Here is a 16,568-nt window from a genome sequence, read left to right on the forward strand (position 1 = left end):
GAGAGGATTCAAAAAGATTTAAATAAACTGGAGAAGTGGGCAGCAACTAACAGAATGGTTTTTAACAGGGAGAAATGCAAAGTACTACATCTGGGCAATAAAAATGAAAAAAGCATATATAGAATGGGAGGAATAGGGCTAAGTGACAGCACATGTGAAAAAGACTTGGGTATACTAATAGATCACAGACTGAATATGAGTCAACAGTGTGATGCAGCAGCAAAAAGGCAAATGCAATTCTAGGATGTATTAAGAGAAGCATACAGTCTAGATCACGTGAAGTAATTATTTCCCTCTACTCCTCTTTGGTCAGACCTCATCTGGAATATTGTGTCCAATTTTGGGCACCACATTTTAAAAAAGACATCAACAAACTGGAGCAAGTTCAGAAAAAGCGACCAGAATGGTGACCGGTCTGCAAACCCTGTCTTATGAGGAAAGGTTGCAGGATTTGGGAATGTTTAGTTTGCAAAAGAGAAGACTGAGAGGAGACTTAATAGCTGTCTACAAATATCTAAAGGGCTGTCACATTGTAGAAGGATCAACTTTATTCTCATTTGCACAAGGAAAGACTAGAAGCAATGGGATGAAGCTGAATGGGAGGAGACACAGATTAGATATTAGAAAAAACTTTTTGACAGTTAGAGTGATCAATGTGTGGAACAGGCTGCCACGAGAAGTGGTGAATTCTCCTTCAATGGAAGTCTTCAAACAGAGGCTGGACAGACATCTAACTGGGATGATTTAGCGAATCCTGCTTTGAGCAGGGGGTTGGACCAGATGGCCCAGGAGGTCCCTTCCAACTCTACGATTCTATGAGGTCACGCCACACCGGAGCATCATAGAACATGATGACTAGCTGCAGGAGAGAATGGTGAAAGTGATACCTATTGTGAAGGAGAATCTTCTCCAGGCACAGGCAAGGGTGTATAACCGATCAGCGAGGCTGAGGCAGTTCCAGCCAGGGGACCACGTGCTAGTGATATCCCCACAATGGAGAGCAAGTTCCTAGCCAAGTGGCAAGGCCCATACAAGGTGGTGGAAAAAGTGGGTGAAGTAAATTACAAGGTACACCAGCTGGGGTGAAGGAAACTACCAGGTTTATCATGTGAATGTGCTCAAACCCTGGCAAGATTGGGAATCGCTGGACATCCCTTGCCTGGGAGCCAGTCTTAAAGTCAACGTGGATGACATCACCATTACAGAGACTCTGATGCCAGCCCGGAGGCAACAGAGTCGGGAGCTGTTGCTGCAGAAATGGGACCTTTTGTCAGAGTTGCAGGAACATACGCAAGTGGTCGAGCATGACGTGTTGACAGAATGGCATGTAAGGGTGAATCTGAAGCCCTATAGAATTCCAGAAGCACGGAGAGAGGTGATATCCAATGAGGTGAAGAGGATGCTAGATCTCGGGGTGAAAGAGAAGTTGAAAAGTGAATGGTTCGGTCCCATCGTCCTCGTACTGAAGCCTGACGGTGAGTGGCGGTTCTGCAACGACTACCACACGCTGAATGAAGTGTCTAGCGTTGATGCTTACCCGATGCCTCTTGTGGACGAATGCATTGAGAGACTTGGACCCATGAATTACATTACAGCCCTGGACCTGACAAAGGGATATTGGCAGATCCCCATGTTCCAGAGTGCCAAGGAGAAGACAGCCTTCTCGATGACTGATGGGTGTTTTCAATACACCAGGATTCCCTTCGGTCTGTAGGGGGCCCCGGCCACCTTCCATAAGGCAAAGGATCGGATCCTTGCTCTGCATAAGTATGCTGCAGCGTACCTCGATGACATAGTGGTCTTTCATCTGCCAAAGGTACAGGCGGTTCTGGATGCTTAAAAAATGTGGGATTCACGATAAATCTGAGAAAATGTGCCATAGGAAAGGAAGGAAGAAGCCAAGTACCTAGGCTATGTTGTCGGGAGAGGCAAAATTAAGCCGCAAATCAACAGGATCGAGGTGATTCAAGAGTAGCCGCAACCGCTTTCCAAGAAGCAAGTGAGGGCGTTTCTTGGAATTGTTGGGTACTATTGGCGATTCATTCCGAGGTTTGCTATAATCGCTGCGACTTTGACAGATCTTAAAGGCACCAAATCGACTATAGTTAAATGGACTGAAGACAGATGGCGATCCAGGAACTGAAGAGAACTGTCAAAATCCAGTTCTGGTTGCACCAGACTTCAGCAAAGAGTTTGTGGTCCAGATGAATGTTTCAGAAGTTGGCTTTGGAGCAGTGGTCTCTCAAGTAATAAATGAAGAACATCCCATGCTGTATTTGAGCAGGAAGCTCTCGTCATGCAAGTAAAAACTGCGCCATCATCAAAAAGGAGTGCCTAGCCATAAAATGGTTCATGGATACTTTCAGGTATTATCTACTTGGCCAGAGGGTCAAACTTGTGTCCAATTGTGCCCCTCTGAGATGGTTAATTGAGAAAAAGGGTAAGAACACCCGTGTGACTAGGTGGTTCTTAGGCCTCCAGGATTTCAAGTTCCATGTAGAACACAGGCCCGGGAAGTCACATGGGATCGCAGATGCCCTCTCCCGAATTCCCTGTTTGGTGTCGAAAGGTGCCAAAGACACTGGCTTTAGGCAGAGGGTGGCAATATGTGACGAGTCACTGGCACTGTATGTGAGGGGAGATTGCTTTCCTCCATGATCTAGAAACCTATAAGTTTCTTTTCAGCATGCTATGTGCTGAAGGAGTTAAGCGGCCTTGTGGTATGGGTTTTTAGGTGAGTAGGTAAAGAGATCAGCTGGACGCTTACTCACCATATCTCCACCTCAAGGGTGTGACTTGGGAAATGTCCAGCCAGTTGTTTTTTTCTTCTGACTGTGTTGTGTGGAGGCAAGAAAGTCTCCATACTGACGTTTCTGTGAAAGCTGCCATACAGTTGTGGCCAAAAGTATTGACACCCCTACAATTCTGTCAGATAATACTCAGTTTCTTCCTGAAAATGATTGCAAACACAAATTCTTAGGTATTATCTTCATTTAATTTGTCTTAAATGAAAAAAACACAAAAGAGAATGAAGCAAAAAGCAAAACATTGATCATTTCACACAAAACTCCAAAAATGGGCCAGACAAAAGTATTGGCACCCTCAGCCTAATACTTGGTTGCACAACCTTTAGCCAAAATAACTGCAACCAACCGCTTCCGGTAACCATCAATGAGTTTCTTACAATGCTCTGCTGGAATTTTAGACCATTCTTCTTTGGCAAACTGCTCCAGGTCCCTAATATTTGAAGGGTGCCTTCTCCAAACTGTCATTTTTAGATCTCTCCACAGGTGTTCTATGGGATTCAGGTCTCTACTCATTGCTGGCCACCTTAGAAGTCTCCAGTGCTTTCTCTCAAACCATTTTCTAGTGCTTTTTGAAGTGTGTTTTGGGTCATTGTCCTGCTGGAAGACCCATGACCTCTGAGGGAGACCCATCTTTCTCACACTGGGCCCTACATTATGCTGCAAAATTTGTTGGTAGTCTTCAGACTTCATAATTCCATGCACACGGTCAAGCAGTCCAGTGCCAGAGGCAGCAAAGCAACCCCAAAACATCAGGGAACCTCCGCCATGTTTGACTGTAGGGACCGTGTTCTTTTCTTTGAATGCCTCTTTTTTTCTCCTGTAAACTCTATGTTGATGCCTTTGCCCAAAAAGCTCTACTTTTGTTTCATCTGACAAGAGAACATTCTTCCAAAACGTTTTAGGCTTTTTCAGGTAAGTTTTGGCAAACTCCAGCCTGGCTTTTTTATGTCTCGGGGTAAGAAGTGGGGTCTTCCTGGGTCTCCTACCATACAGTCCCTTTTCATTCAGGCGCTGACGGATAGTACGGGTTGACACTGTTGTACCCTCGGACTGCAGGGCAGCTTGAACTTGTTTGGATGTTAGTCGAGGTTCTTTATCCAACATCCGCACAATCTTGCATTGAAATGTCTTGTCAATTTTTCTTTTCTGTCCACATCTAGGGAGGTTAGCCACAGTGCCATGGGCTTTAAACTTCTTGATGACACTGCGCACGGTAGACACAGGAACATGCAGGTCTTTGGAGATGGACTTGTAGCCTTGAGTTTGCTCATGCTTCCTCACAATTTGGTTTCTCAAGTCCTCAGACTGTTCTTTGGTCTTCTTTCTTTTCTCCATGCCCAATGTGGTACACACAAGGACAGAGGTTGAGTCAACTTTAATCCATGTCAACTAGCTGCAAGTGTGATTTAGTTATTGCCAACATCTGTTAGGTGCGACAGGTAAGTTACAGGTGCTGTTAATTACACAAATTATAGAAGCATCACATGATTTTTCGAACAGTGCCAATACTTTTGTCCACCCTCTTTTTTATGTTTGGTGTGGAATTATATCCAATTTGGCTTTAGGACAATTCTTTTTGTGTTTTTTCATTTAAGACAAATTAAATGAAGATAATAATACCAAAGAATTTGTGTTTTGCAATCATTTTCGGGAAGAAACTGAGTATTATCTGACAGAATTGCAGGGGTGTCAATACTTTTGGCCACAACTGTATGTGTTGTCCAAAAAGTGCTAGGCAGGACTGTGTATGAACTGTTTATATATATATATATTTTTAGCCAGAAAGGCTGTTTTTCTGTTACCATTTGAGTTTTTTTGGTTTATGATGCAATAAACCACCCAGAGACTTCAACCCCCCCCCGCGTGTGCCTGTGTCTACCACAAGGAGCAGCTAAGTGAACCGACCTTTCACATCATTAGAATACCGTTTATGCTTGTGTATAAGCTGAGTTTTTATGTGCTGAAAAATCCCCCCTAGGCTTATACACAAGTCATTGTGATAGAAGACGGTGGAGGATGGGGAGCGGCAGAGCAGTGGGTCGCCGAAGCCAGCGGCTGCGGCTAAAGCCTGTGCCTGCTCCAAAAGAGAAATGAATATTCACTGCACTGACAATGTTCATTTCTCTAGTACGCACAGTTACAGCCGCAGCCAACAGCTTCCAGCAACTGCCATGCTATCACTGGTGCCCACTCATTAAGGTAATGAATATTCACCCCTCTCCACTCCCATAGGTGTGAAGAGGGGTGAATATTCATTTCCTCAATGAGCAGAGACACATGATCGCCCGGCCGCGGGAGCTGCTGGCATCGAAACAAGATGCTCCGAGGGCGCGCAGGGAAGGTAAGTCGGATTTTAAATGCTTTTCTCATGGGGACTACGCATGCAAGGATAGGGTTGAGGAACCACGTATGCAAGGATAATGATAAGGATCCGCGCGGCCGAGGATGGGGAGTAAGGATCCGCTCGGCCGAGGATGGGGAGTAAGGATCCGCGCGGCCGAGGATGGGGAGTAAGGATCCGCGCGGCCGAGGATGGGGAGTAAGGATCCGCGCGGCCGAGGATGGGGAGTAAGGATCCGCGCGGCCGAGGATGGGGAGTAAGGATCCGCGCGGCCGAGGATGGGGAGTAAGGATCCGATCAGCCGAGGATGGGGAGTAAGGATCCGCGCAGCCGAGGATGGGGAATAAGGAGCCACGCAGCCGAAGATGGGGAATAAAGAGCCACGCAACCGAGAATGGGGGATGAAGAACCATGCATTCCTGGCTTATACTCGTCAATAAGTTTTCCCAGTTTTTCGTGACAAAATTAGGTGCCACGGCTTATACTCGGGTCAGCTTATACAAGATTATATACGGTAATTATTTCTGCCCTGACACATGTCCCTTCTCTATTGTTATGTCGATTTACAGTCATGGCCAAAAGTATTGACACCCCTGCAATTCTGTCAGATAATACTCAGTTTCTTCCTGAAAATGATTGCAAACACAAATTCTTTGGTATTATTATCTTCTTTTAATTTGTCTTAAATGAAAAAACACAAAAAGAATTGTCCTAAAGCCAAATTGGATATAATTCCACACCAAACATAACAAAGAGGGTGGACAAAAGTATTGGCACTGTTCGAAAAATCATGTGATGCTTCTCTAATTTGTGTAATTAACAGCACCTATAACTTACCTGTGGCACCTAACAGGTGTTGGCAATAACTAAATCACACTTGCAGCCAGTTGACATGGATTAAAGTTGACTCAACCTCTGTCCTGTGTCCTTGTGTGTACCACATTGAGCATGGAGAAAAGAAAGAAGACCAAAGAACTGTGTGAGGACTTGAGAAACCAAATTGTGAGGAAGCATGAGCAATATCAAGGCTACAAGTCCATCTCCAAAGACCTGAATGTTCCTGTGTCTACCGTGCACAGTGTCATCAAGAAGTTTAAAGCCCATGGCACTGTGGCTAACCTCTCTAGATGTGGCCGGAAAAGAAAAATTGACAAGAGATTTCAATGCAAGATTGTGCGGATGTTGGATAAAGAACCTCCACTAACATCCAAACAAGTTCAAGCTGCCCTGCAGTCCAATGGTACAACGGTGTCAACCCGTACTATCCGTCGGCATCTGAATGAAAAGGGACTGTATGGTAGGAGACCCAGGAAGACTCCACTTCTTACCCCGAGACATAAAAAAGCCAGGCTGGAGTTTGCCAAAACTTACCTGAGAAAGCCTAAAACATTTTGGAAGAATGTTCTCTGGTCAGATGAGACAAAAGTAGAGCTTTTAGGGCAAAAGCATCAACATAGAGTTTACAGGAGAAAAAAGAGGCATTCAAAGAAAAGTACACGGTCCCTACAGTCAAACATGGCGGAGGTTCCCTTATGTTTTGGGGTTGCTTTGCTGCCTCTGGCACTGGACTGCTTGACCGTGTGCTTGGCATTATGAAGTCAGAAGACTACCAAGAAATTTTGCAGCATAATATAGGGCCCAGTGTGAGAAAGCTGGGTCTACCTCAGAGGTCATGGGTCTTCCAGCAGGACAATAACCCAAAACACACTTCAAAAAGCACTAGAAAATGGTTTGAGAGAAAGCACTGGAGACTTCTAAGGTGGCCATCAATGAGTCCAGACCTGAATCCCATAGAACACCTGTGGAGAGATCTAAAAATGGCAGTTTGGAGAAGGCACCCTTCAAATATCAGGGACCTGGAGTAGTTTGCCAAAGAAGAATGGTCTAAAATTCCAGCAGAGCATTGTACGAAACTCATTGATGGTTACCGGAAGCGGTTGGTCGCAGTTATTTTGGCTATAGGTTGTACAGCCAAGTATTAAGCTGAGGGTGCCAATACTTTTGTCTGGCCCATTTTTGGAGTTTTGTGTGAAATGATCAATGTTTTGCTTTTTGCTTCATTCTCTTTTGTGTTTTTTCATTTAAGACAAATTAAATGAAGATAATAATACCAAAGAATTTGTGTTTGCAATAATTTTCAGGAAGAAACTGAATATTATCTGACAGAATTGCAGGGGTGTCAATACTTTTGGCCATGACTGTATGCAGGGCCTTTCTGGGACAGTCACATTTACTGGGATTACAATTTTCTGTAGTTTATATTCATGTTTTATCATCTGTTACTGACGTCTCCGGTTCTGCAGTCCCAATCTCTGTGGATGTTCCCTTCACTTTATATCTTTTGTTCATGGAATATTTATTAACCCCTTCACCCCCAAGGGTGGTTTGCACGTTCATGACCGGGCCAATTTTTACAATTCTGACCACTGTACCTTTATGAGGTCATAACTCTGGAACGCTTGTATGGATCCCGGTGATTCTGACATTGTTTTCTCGTGACATATTGCACTTCATGTTAGTGGTAAAATTTCATTCAAATAACTTGCGTTTATTTGTGAAGAAAACGGAAATTTGGCAAAAATTTTGAAAATTTCGCAATTTTCCAACTTTGAATTTTTATGCCCTTAAATCACAGAGATACAGCACACAAAAAACTTGATAACTAACATTTCCCACATGTTTACTTTACATCAGCACAATTTTGGAACCAAAATTTTTTTTTGTTAGGAAGTTATAAGGGTTAAAAGTTGACCAGCGATTTCTCATTTTTACAGCACCATTTTATTTTTAGGACCACATTACATTTGAAGCCACTTTGAGGGGTCTATATGATAGAAAATACCCAAAAGTGACACCATTCTAAAAACTGCACCCCTTATGGTGCTCAAAACCACATTCAAGAACTTTATTAACCCTTTAGGTGCGTCACAGGAATTTTTTTGAATATTTAAAAAAAAAAAAAATGAACATCTAACTTTTTTTCACAAAAAAAATAATTCAGGTTCTATTTTTTTTATTTTACCAATGGTAACAGGAGAAATTGGACTGCAAAAATTATTGTGCAATTTGTCCTGAGTACGCTGATACCTGACTTGTGGGGGGGAACGACTGTTTCGGCGCATGGCAGAGCTCAGAATGGAAGGAGCGCCGTTTGACTTTTTCAATGCAAAATTGGCTGGAATTCAGATCAGACGCCATGTCACGTTTGGAGAGTCCCTGATGTACCTAAACAGTGGAAACCCCCTACAAGTGACCCCATTTTGGAAACTAGACCCCCCAAGGAACTTATCTAGATATGTGGTGAGAACTTTGAACCCACAAGGGCTTTACAGAAGTTTATAACGTACAGCGGTACAATTAAAAAATCATATTTTTTCCACAAAAATGATCTTTTCACCCCAATTTTTATTTTCCCAAGGGTAACAGGACCCTAAAAGTTATTGTGCAATTTGTCCTGAGTACGCTGATACCCCACATGTGGGGGTAAACCACTATTTGGGCACATGGCAGAGCTTGGAAGGGAAGCAGCGCCATTTGACGTTTTTGGCTGGAATTGAGATCAGACACCATGTCGCGATTGGAAAACCCCTGATGTACCAAAACAGTGGAAACCCTCCACAAATGACACCATTTTGGAAACTAGACCCCCTAAGGAACTTATCTAGATGTGTGGTGAGAACTTTGAACCCCCCAGTGCTTCACAGAAGTTTATAACGCCCGGGCGTGAAAATAAAAAATTCGTATTTTTTCCACAAACATGATATTTTAGTCACCATTTTTTTATTTTCCCAAGGGTACCAGGAGAAATTGGACCCCAAAAGTTGTTGTCCAATTTGTCCTGAGTATGCTGATACCCCATATGTGGGAGAAAACTACTGTATGGGCACACGTCGGGGCTCGGAAGGGAAGTAGTGACGTTTTGGAATGCAGACATTGATGGAATGGTCTGCGGGTGTCATGTTGCCTTTGGAGAGCCCCTAATGTACCTAAACAGTGGAAACCCCCCACAAATGACCCCATTTTGAAAACTAGACACCCTAAGGAATTTATCTAGATGTGAGGTGAGCACTTTGAACCCCCAAGGGCTTCACAGAAGTTTATAATGCCAGGGCATGAAAATAAAAAAATCGTATTTTTTCCACAAACATGATCAATTAGTCCCCAATTTTTTCATTTTCCGAAGGGTAACAGGAGAAATTGGACCCCAAAAGTTGTTGTCCAATTTGTCATGAGTACGCTGACACCCCATATGTGGGAGAAAACTACTGTATGGACACACGTCGGGGCTCGGAAGGGAAGCAGTGACGTTTTGGAATGCAGACTCTGATGGAATGGTCTGCGTCTTCATGTGCGTTTGGAGAGCCCCTGATGTACCTAAACTATTGAAACTCCCCACAAGTGACCCCATTTTGGACACTAGACCCCCCATGTAACTTATCTAGATGTGTGGTGAGCACTTTGAACCCCCAAGTGCTTCACAGAAGTTTATAACGCTCGGACGTGAAAATAAAAAAATCATTTTTTTCCACAAAAATGATATTTTTGCCCCCAATTTTTTATTTTCCTAAGGGTAACAGGAGAAATTGGACCCCAAAAATTGTTTTGTAATTTGTCCTGAGTAGGCTGATGCCCTACATGTGGGGGTAAAACACTGTTTGGGTGCATGGCAGAGCTTGGAAGGGAAGGAGCACCATTTGACTTTTTCAACTCAGAATTGGCTGGAATTGAGATCAGACGCAATGTTGCATTTGGAGAGCCCCTGATGTGCCCAAACAGTGGAAACCCCCAATTCTAACTCCAACCCGAACCCCAACACACCCCTAATCTCAGCCCTAACCCTAGCCCTAATGGAAAAATGGAAATAAATACATTTTTTTATTTTATTATTTTTCCCTAACTAAGGGGGTGATAACGGGGGGTTTGATTTACTATTTATGGCGGTTTTTATGTTTGGCAGCTGTTGCACGCTAAAAGACGCTTTTTATTGTAAAAATAGTTTTTGCATCACCACATATTGAGAGCTATAATTTTTCCGTATTTTGACCCACCGAGTCATGCGAGGTCTTATTTTTTGCGGGACGAGTTGACGTTTTTATTGGTACCATTTTCGGGCACGTGACATTTTTTGATCGCTTTTTATTCCGATTTTTGGGACGCAGAATGAACAAAAACCAGCGTTTCATGAATTTCTTTTGGGGGAGTGCGTTTACACCGTTCCGCGTGCGGTAAAATTGATAAAGCGGTTTTATTCTTCGGGTCAGTACGGTTACAGCGATACCTCATTTAGGTCTTTTTTTATGTTTTGTCGGTTTTATGCAATGAAAACTATTTTATATAAAAAATAATTATTTTTGCATCGCTTTATTCTGCGAGCTATAACTTTTTTATTTTTTCGCTGATGATGCTGTGTGGCGGCTCGTTTTTTGCGGAACAAGATGACGTTTTCAGCGGTACCATGGATATTTATATGCGTCTTTTTGATCGCGCGTTATTACACTTTTTGTTTGGCGGTATGATAATAAATCATTTTTTTTTGCTTCGTTTTTTATTTTTATTTTTTAAGGGGTTCGCTAAAGGGGGTTAACTAATGGGACAGTTTTATAGGGCGGGTCGTTACGGACGCGGCGATACCTAATATGTGTACTTTTATTGTTTGTTTTTTTTGTTTTGTTTTTTTTTATTTCCAAAAAATGGATTTATTTGGGGGAATATTTTTTTTTTTTTTTCTAATTTATTTGGCGATTTTTTTTTTTTAAATTATTTTAACACTTTTTTTTATTTTTTTTTTTAACTTTATTAAATAGTCCCAGGTGGGACATCACTCATCACATCACAGATCACTGTGACAGATCAGCAATCTGTCACAGGCATTGAAGAAGACTTCCTCTTGCCTGCGCTTTGCAGGCACTGAGGAAGCCAGCTTCCTGCAGGCCCCCGAAGGTCCCCGTCGCCATCTTGGATTCGGGGGCCTGCAGGAAAGGAGCCCCCCACAGCAGCGCTGCACATTGCGCTGCCGCGGGGGGCTCAGGGAAGCACGGAGGGAGCCCCCTCCCTGCCGATGCTTCCCTTTAACCCCCGGTACACCGCGATCGTGTTTGATCGCGGTGTGCAAGGGGTTAACGTGTTGGGGGCAGTCCGTGACCGCCCCTGACGCATTGTGCCGGGTGTCAGCTGTGATAATCAGCTAACACCCGGCCGCGATTAGCGGCGCTGATCGCGGTAGACGTACTATCCCGTCCATGGGCAAAGGGTCCCGGGTCCCATGGATGGGATAGTACGTCTGATGTCAGAAAGGGGTTAAACAAATAGTCAGTTAATTTAGATTTTTTTTTTAGATTATTTCTAAGTTTTGGGTGCTGGATTGGAGATGTTCTGTGATAAATCTCTGTATGTGCCTATAATCGGATTTTGTGTTCTACCGGGGGGGCAGGACGGGCCAATGACTGGATGTAGTGATCGTGTGAATGCGGTAACAGCTCTGGAGCTTACATGGCATCTTTACGATGTTACATCGTCTTCTTCTTCCCATTCAGGTCCCTACAATATCGGATCCTCTCAGTGGAGATCTTCTGAATAAGGGAATTCTCCTGAGTGGCCCTACAAGGATGGACAAGGACAAGATGACGGAGAGGATATTACACCTCACCCTAGAGATCCTCTTCCGGCTTACTGGAGAGGTGAGTTTTTCTGATGATGTCACATTACATCATTCTTATCTACAGGAAAAACAAATGGACAGAACTGGAGAAGTGAGGACTCTGTATTTCTATGTAGTGAGGTTTATTAATGTCTCTCCATAACCAGGATTACACAGTAGTGAAGAAGACCCCTAGTGAGCGCTGTCAGGACCCTGTGTCTGAGGGATGGGGAAGACCCCTGAGTCCAATCACGGGGCCTCCACCTCACCCCCTGATACATGAGGACATGATTGAGCAGAAGATCCTAGAACTCGCCTACAAGATGGTTGAGCTGCTGACTGGAGAGGTGACACTGTTGGGAATTCTAGGACATTATAAAGTAATGCTATGAAGGGATCTGGGGGATGACTGTGTTATTGTGTCAGGTTCCTGTAAGGTGTCAGGATGTCACCGTCTATTTCTCCATGGAGGAATGGGAGTATTTAGAAGGAAACAAAGATCTGTACATGGACTTCATGATGAAGATTCCTCAGACCCTCATATCACCAGGTAATAGACAGGGCTAAATACACATCACCTGCAATTATCTGTATGTAAAGAGTGAATTCAGTCCCTGTATGTTTCTTTCAGTTCTATCCATTAAGAGGACAACAACAGAGAGAGGTCCCCATCCTCTTCTTCCACAGGACTGTAAACAAGAAGATCCCAATGTTCCTCAGGATCATCAGGTAGATGGAGAGAAAGTGTCATGAGATATTCCCTATGAGCTGTGGACGGCTGTTAAGGTCTTATGTTCAGTCTTGTTTTGTCCACCAGTTTAAGGAAAGTCGGATGTATAACTTGGACGGGAATTGCATCACTATACTTGAGCTGGCCGGTGTCTCTCTCGTCACAAGCATGACAGCATATATTTCTGTGCAAGTGTTACGCTTGGACTGCACACCTAATATCATGCCTCAAGTGCCAACTATGAGCAATAGCAGAAGCTCACTCTATAGAGCTTCATATAGGAAACATGCACTACAATACAGTCCACTGTGTATACTGTGAACCACCTAGAAATATCTCCCAAGACTACCCCCACCAGCAGGGCTGACACTCTGTAACTTTCCCCTGCCCAGTAGCAGGACTGACCCTCTGTAACCCTCACCTGCCCAGCTGCAGGGCTGACCATCTGTAACCCTCGTCTGCCCAGCTATCACTGGTGCCCACTTATTAAGATAATGAATATTCACCTCTCTCCACTCCCATAGGTGTGGAGAGAGGTGAATATTCATTCCCTGTATGAGTGGGGACACGTGATAGCCCGGCGGCAGGAGCTGCTCGCACCGGAACAAGATGCTCTGGGGGGGGGGCGTGGCTATGTAGCGGCAGAGAGAGGACGCACTTAGGGAGAGCTCCTGGCATCCTGAAGTTATCCGACCAGCGGACCCTTATCACCGCGACACATTTACCGGTGTCCAGACTCCCCTGGACTCCGCAGCACTCGTGGACCCCCCGCGGGAGGACGCTGCTGGCTTCCAGTGAGCTGGCAGCTGTGAAGACCGGGGCGGCCGGCGGGGCCTGCACGAGGCGGCGGCCATCTTTAGAAGCACACGCTTTGCCTGTGAGAGACGCAGCGCTGACAGACGGTGGGCACATATCCTGAAGATCTTTGGGGGACAAGCGGTGAGTGCTCTGAAAGATTGGGCCCCGCGCTCCCCCCTTTAAGTCACCTAGCCTACCAACGCTATTATTTTAGGGGCCCCCGAACCCCTCCCTGGCTGCTGTCTTTGTGGGCACTGTGGGTCTCCTCCTGGCCATAGGGGCCCTCGTTTGCTGCTCAGAGCCGGACATTACCTCCCTGCGTGGCCCTTCAGATCTGTGCTGCTCTTGGGGTTCTGCTGCCATTATATGATAGCCCTGCTACGTTTATAACTTTGGACCAGAGAGCTCCAGAGTGTACCATTTCTGATACCCTGCGGCGCCATGTTGCTATTGAAATGAATCGCTCTAAGTGGTCGGGAGCAGATTAAAAATTGAAAGAGTTTGCTAGAATAGACCATTCTGATGGCACAAGATCCCTCAGAAATAACCCCTCACAGGCTCAACGTAAAAGTCGTCCCTCTGGGGGTGAAGAGGAGAGTGAGCAGGAGGAATTAACCAGTCTTCCGAACAACTGATGCAGGCCATCACCTTAACCAGGACATCCCTGACTGGAAAAATAGAGGACGTGTATATCGAGGTGGGGCGTCTCCGGCAAGATATGCAGGCCATGAGGGGGCGCATTACGGAGGTAGAGGCAAGGGTGTCCCAAGTAGAAGACACCATCACACCAGTGGAAGCCAAACTAACGAAAGTGGCGGGCTCTATGAACGCATAGAGGCAAAAAGCAGATGACCTGGAGAACAGAATGCGTCGGAATAATATCCGAGTTATTGGACTGCCGGAACGCTCGGAAGGTCAATATCCAGAGCAGTTTCTAGAAGATTGGCTTAAAACTACTCTGGGAGACGAATTCTCCCCAACATTTGCTGTGGAAAAGGGCTCACAGAGTCCCGACAAGGCCTCTTCCTCCTGGAGCCCCACCTAGACCTTTACTGGCATGTCTCCTCAACTGTAGAGACAGGGATGCGATTCTGCGTCTAGCACGGCAAAAAAGTCCTATCAAGTTTAACAATACCACGATCTCGATTTTCCCAGACTTCTCAAAGGAACTTGAGAAGTCTGGGATAATTATCTGTCACAACTTGTGCAGGACCCAACTAGAGGGACAGCCCTTCTGGACTTAATTTTAAGCAACAGGCCAGGTAGAATAACAGAAGTACGAGTCGATGGGCACCTAGGGAACAGTGACCACAATATAATACAATTCCACTTGTCCTTCAGTAAGGTGCCCTGGAAGGGCGTTACAAAAACGCTGAATTTCAGGAAAGCAAAGTTTGATCAGCTTAGAGAGGACCTTTGCCGAATTGATTGAGACAATGTCCTCAAAAATAGGAGCACAGAAAATAAATGGGAAATATTTAAATCAGTTTTACACACCCACTGCGAGCTAGCCATACCGTACAGAAATAAAAGGTCTAGGAACAGGAGAACACCAATGTGGCTAAATAAGGATGTAAAAAGGGCAATAAATAACAAGAACAAGGCATTTAGGAAGCTAAAACAAGAAGGCAATGAAGAAGCATTAAAAAGTTATAGGGAAAAAAATAAAATGTGTAAAAAAACAAATACATTTAGCAAAAGTGGAAACAGAGATTCATTGCTAAGGAAAGTTAAACAAACCCTAAACTATTCTTTAATTATATAAACAGTAAAATGATTAAAATTGATGGTGTCGGCGCTTTAAAGAACAATGAGGGTGAAATCAGAGAGCGATGTGGGAAAAGCAAATGTTTTAAATACTTTTTTCTCAACAGTGTTCACACAGGAAAAGGATTTGCCAGGGGAAATGCAGAGTGATAATGTAAACTCCCCATTAAGTATTACCTGCCTAACCCAGGAAGAAGTGCAGAACCGCCTTAGTAAGATTAAAATTGACAAATCACCAGGCCCTGATGGCATTCACCCTCGTGTATTAAGGGAGTTAAGTAATGTGATAGACAGGCCTCTATTCCTTATATTGAAAGACTCTATAGAAACAGGGTCTGTTCCTTTTGATTGGCGGCAAGCAAGCGTGGTACCAATATTCAAAAAGGGGTGTAAAAGGGAACCTGGAAACTATAGGCTGGTAAGCTTAACATCTGTTGTGGGTAAAGTTTTTGAAGGGTTTCTAAGGGATACCATTATGGAATATCTCAATGTTAATAAATGTTTAACTCCATATCAACATGGATTTATGAAGGATCGCTCCTGTCAAACTAACCTGATCAGCTTCTATGAGGATGTAAGCTCTCAAATGGACCAAGGAGAATGATTGGATGTCATTTATCTCGACTTCTCCAAAGCATTTGACACTGTCCCACATAAAAGATTGGTAAGTAAGATGAGAAAGCTTGGGCTAGGGGAAAATGTGTGTAGATGGGTAGGTAGCTGGCTTAGTGATAGAAAGCAAAGAGTGGTTATTAATAATAAGTAAAATATCAGTATTTGCAGATGATACAAAACTATGTAAGGTAGTTAACACAAAGGAGGACAGTTTCCAACTACAGACAGATTTGAGTAAATTGGAGAATTGAGCTGAAAAATGGCAAATGAGGTTTAACACAGATAAGTGTAAGGTTATGCACATGGGAAGGAGAAACAGATGCTATAATTACTTACTAAATGGAAACTGCTGGGGAAATCAGACATGAAAAACACTTAGGCATCTTAGTCAATAAGAAGCTAAATTGGAGTGCCCAGTGTCAGGCAGCTGCCACCAAAGCAAATAGGGTCATGGGATGCATTAGAAGAGGTCTGGGGACACGAGATGAAAACATAATTCTCCCTCTGTACAGATCACTCGTCAGACCACACTTGGAGTATTGTGTGCAATTTTGGACGCCGGTGCTCAAGAAAGACGTTACTGAACTTGAAAGGGTTCAAAGGTGGGCTACTAAAATGATAAATGGAGTTGGTTCACTACAATACCCAGAAAGGTTATCAAAATTAGGTCTAATTACTCTATAAAATAGAAGACTTAGGGGAGACTTAATATATATGTACAAGTATATCAGAGGGCAATACAGAGATCTCTCCAATGAACCGTTTGTACCAAGGACTGTGACAAGAACAAGGGGGCATTCTCTTCGTTTGGAGGAAAGACAATTTCTGCACCAGCATAGAAGAGCGTTCTTCACGGTAAGAGCAGTGAGGCTC

The 16,568-nt window shown here is 44.1% G+C and overlaps 1 protein-coding gene across 1 annotated transcript in view; it reads left to right on the forward strand.

The window, feature by feature from the left end:
- LOC141073435 (uncharacterized) overlaps positions 1 to 16,568 on the forward strand; it is a 77,947-nt gene that overhangs the window by 25,438 nt on the left and 35,941 nt on the right. The window contains exons 2-5 of the mRNA XM_073560644.1: positions 11,682 to 11,825; positions 11,953 to 12,132; positions 12,212 to 12,335; positions 12,417 to 12,514. Coding sequence (XP_073416745.1) covers positions 11,754 to 11,825; positions 11,953 to 12,132; positions 12,212 to 12,335; positions 12,417 to 12,514 — 474 coding nt within the window. The 5' untranslated portion in view covers positions 11,682 to 11,753. The remainder of the gene's footprint in view (positions 1 to 11,681; positions 11,826 to 11,952; positions 12,133 to 12,211; positions 12,336 to 12,416; positions 12,515 to 16,568) is intronic.

This window comes from Dendrobates tinctorius, unplaced genomic scaffold, assembly GCF_039654945.1.
Source record: "Dendrobates tinctorius isolate UK_male_01 unplaced genomic scaffold, ASM3965494v1 ptg000014l, whole genome shotgun sequence".
NCBI classification, from domain to species: Eukaryota; Metazoa; Chordata; class Amphibia; order Anura; family Dendrobatidae; genus Dendrobates; species Dendrobates tinctorius.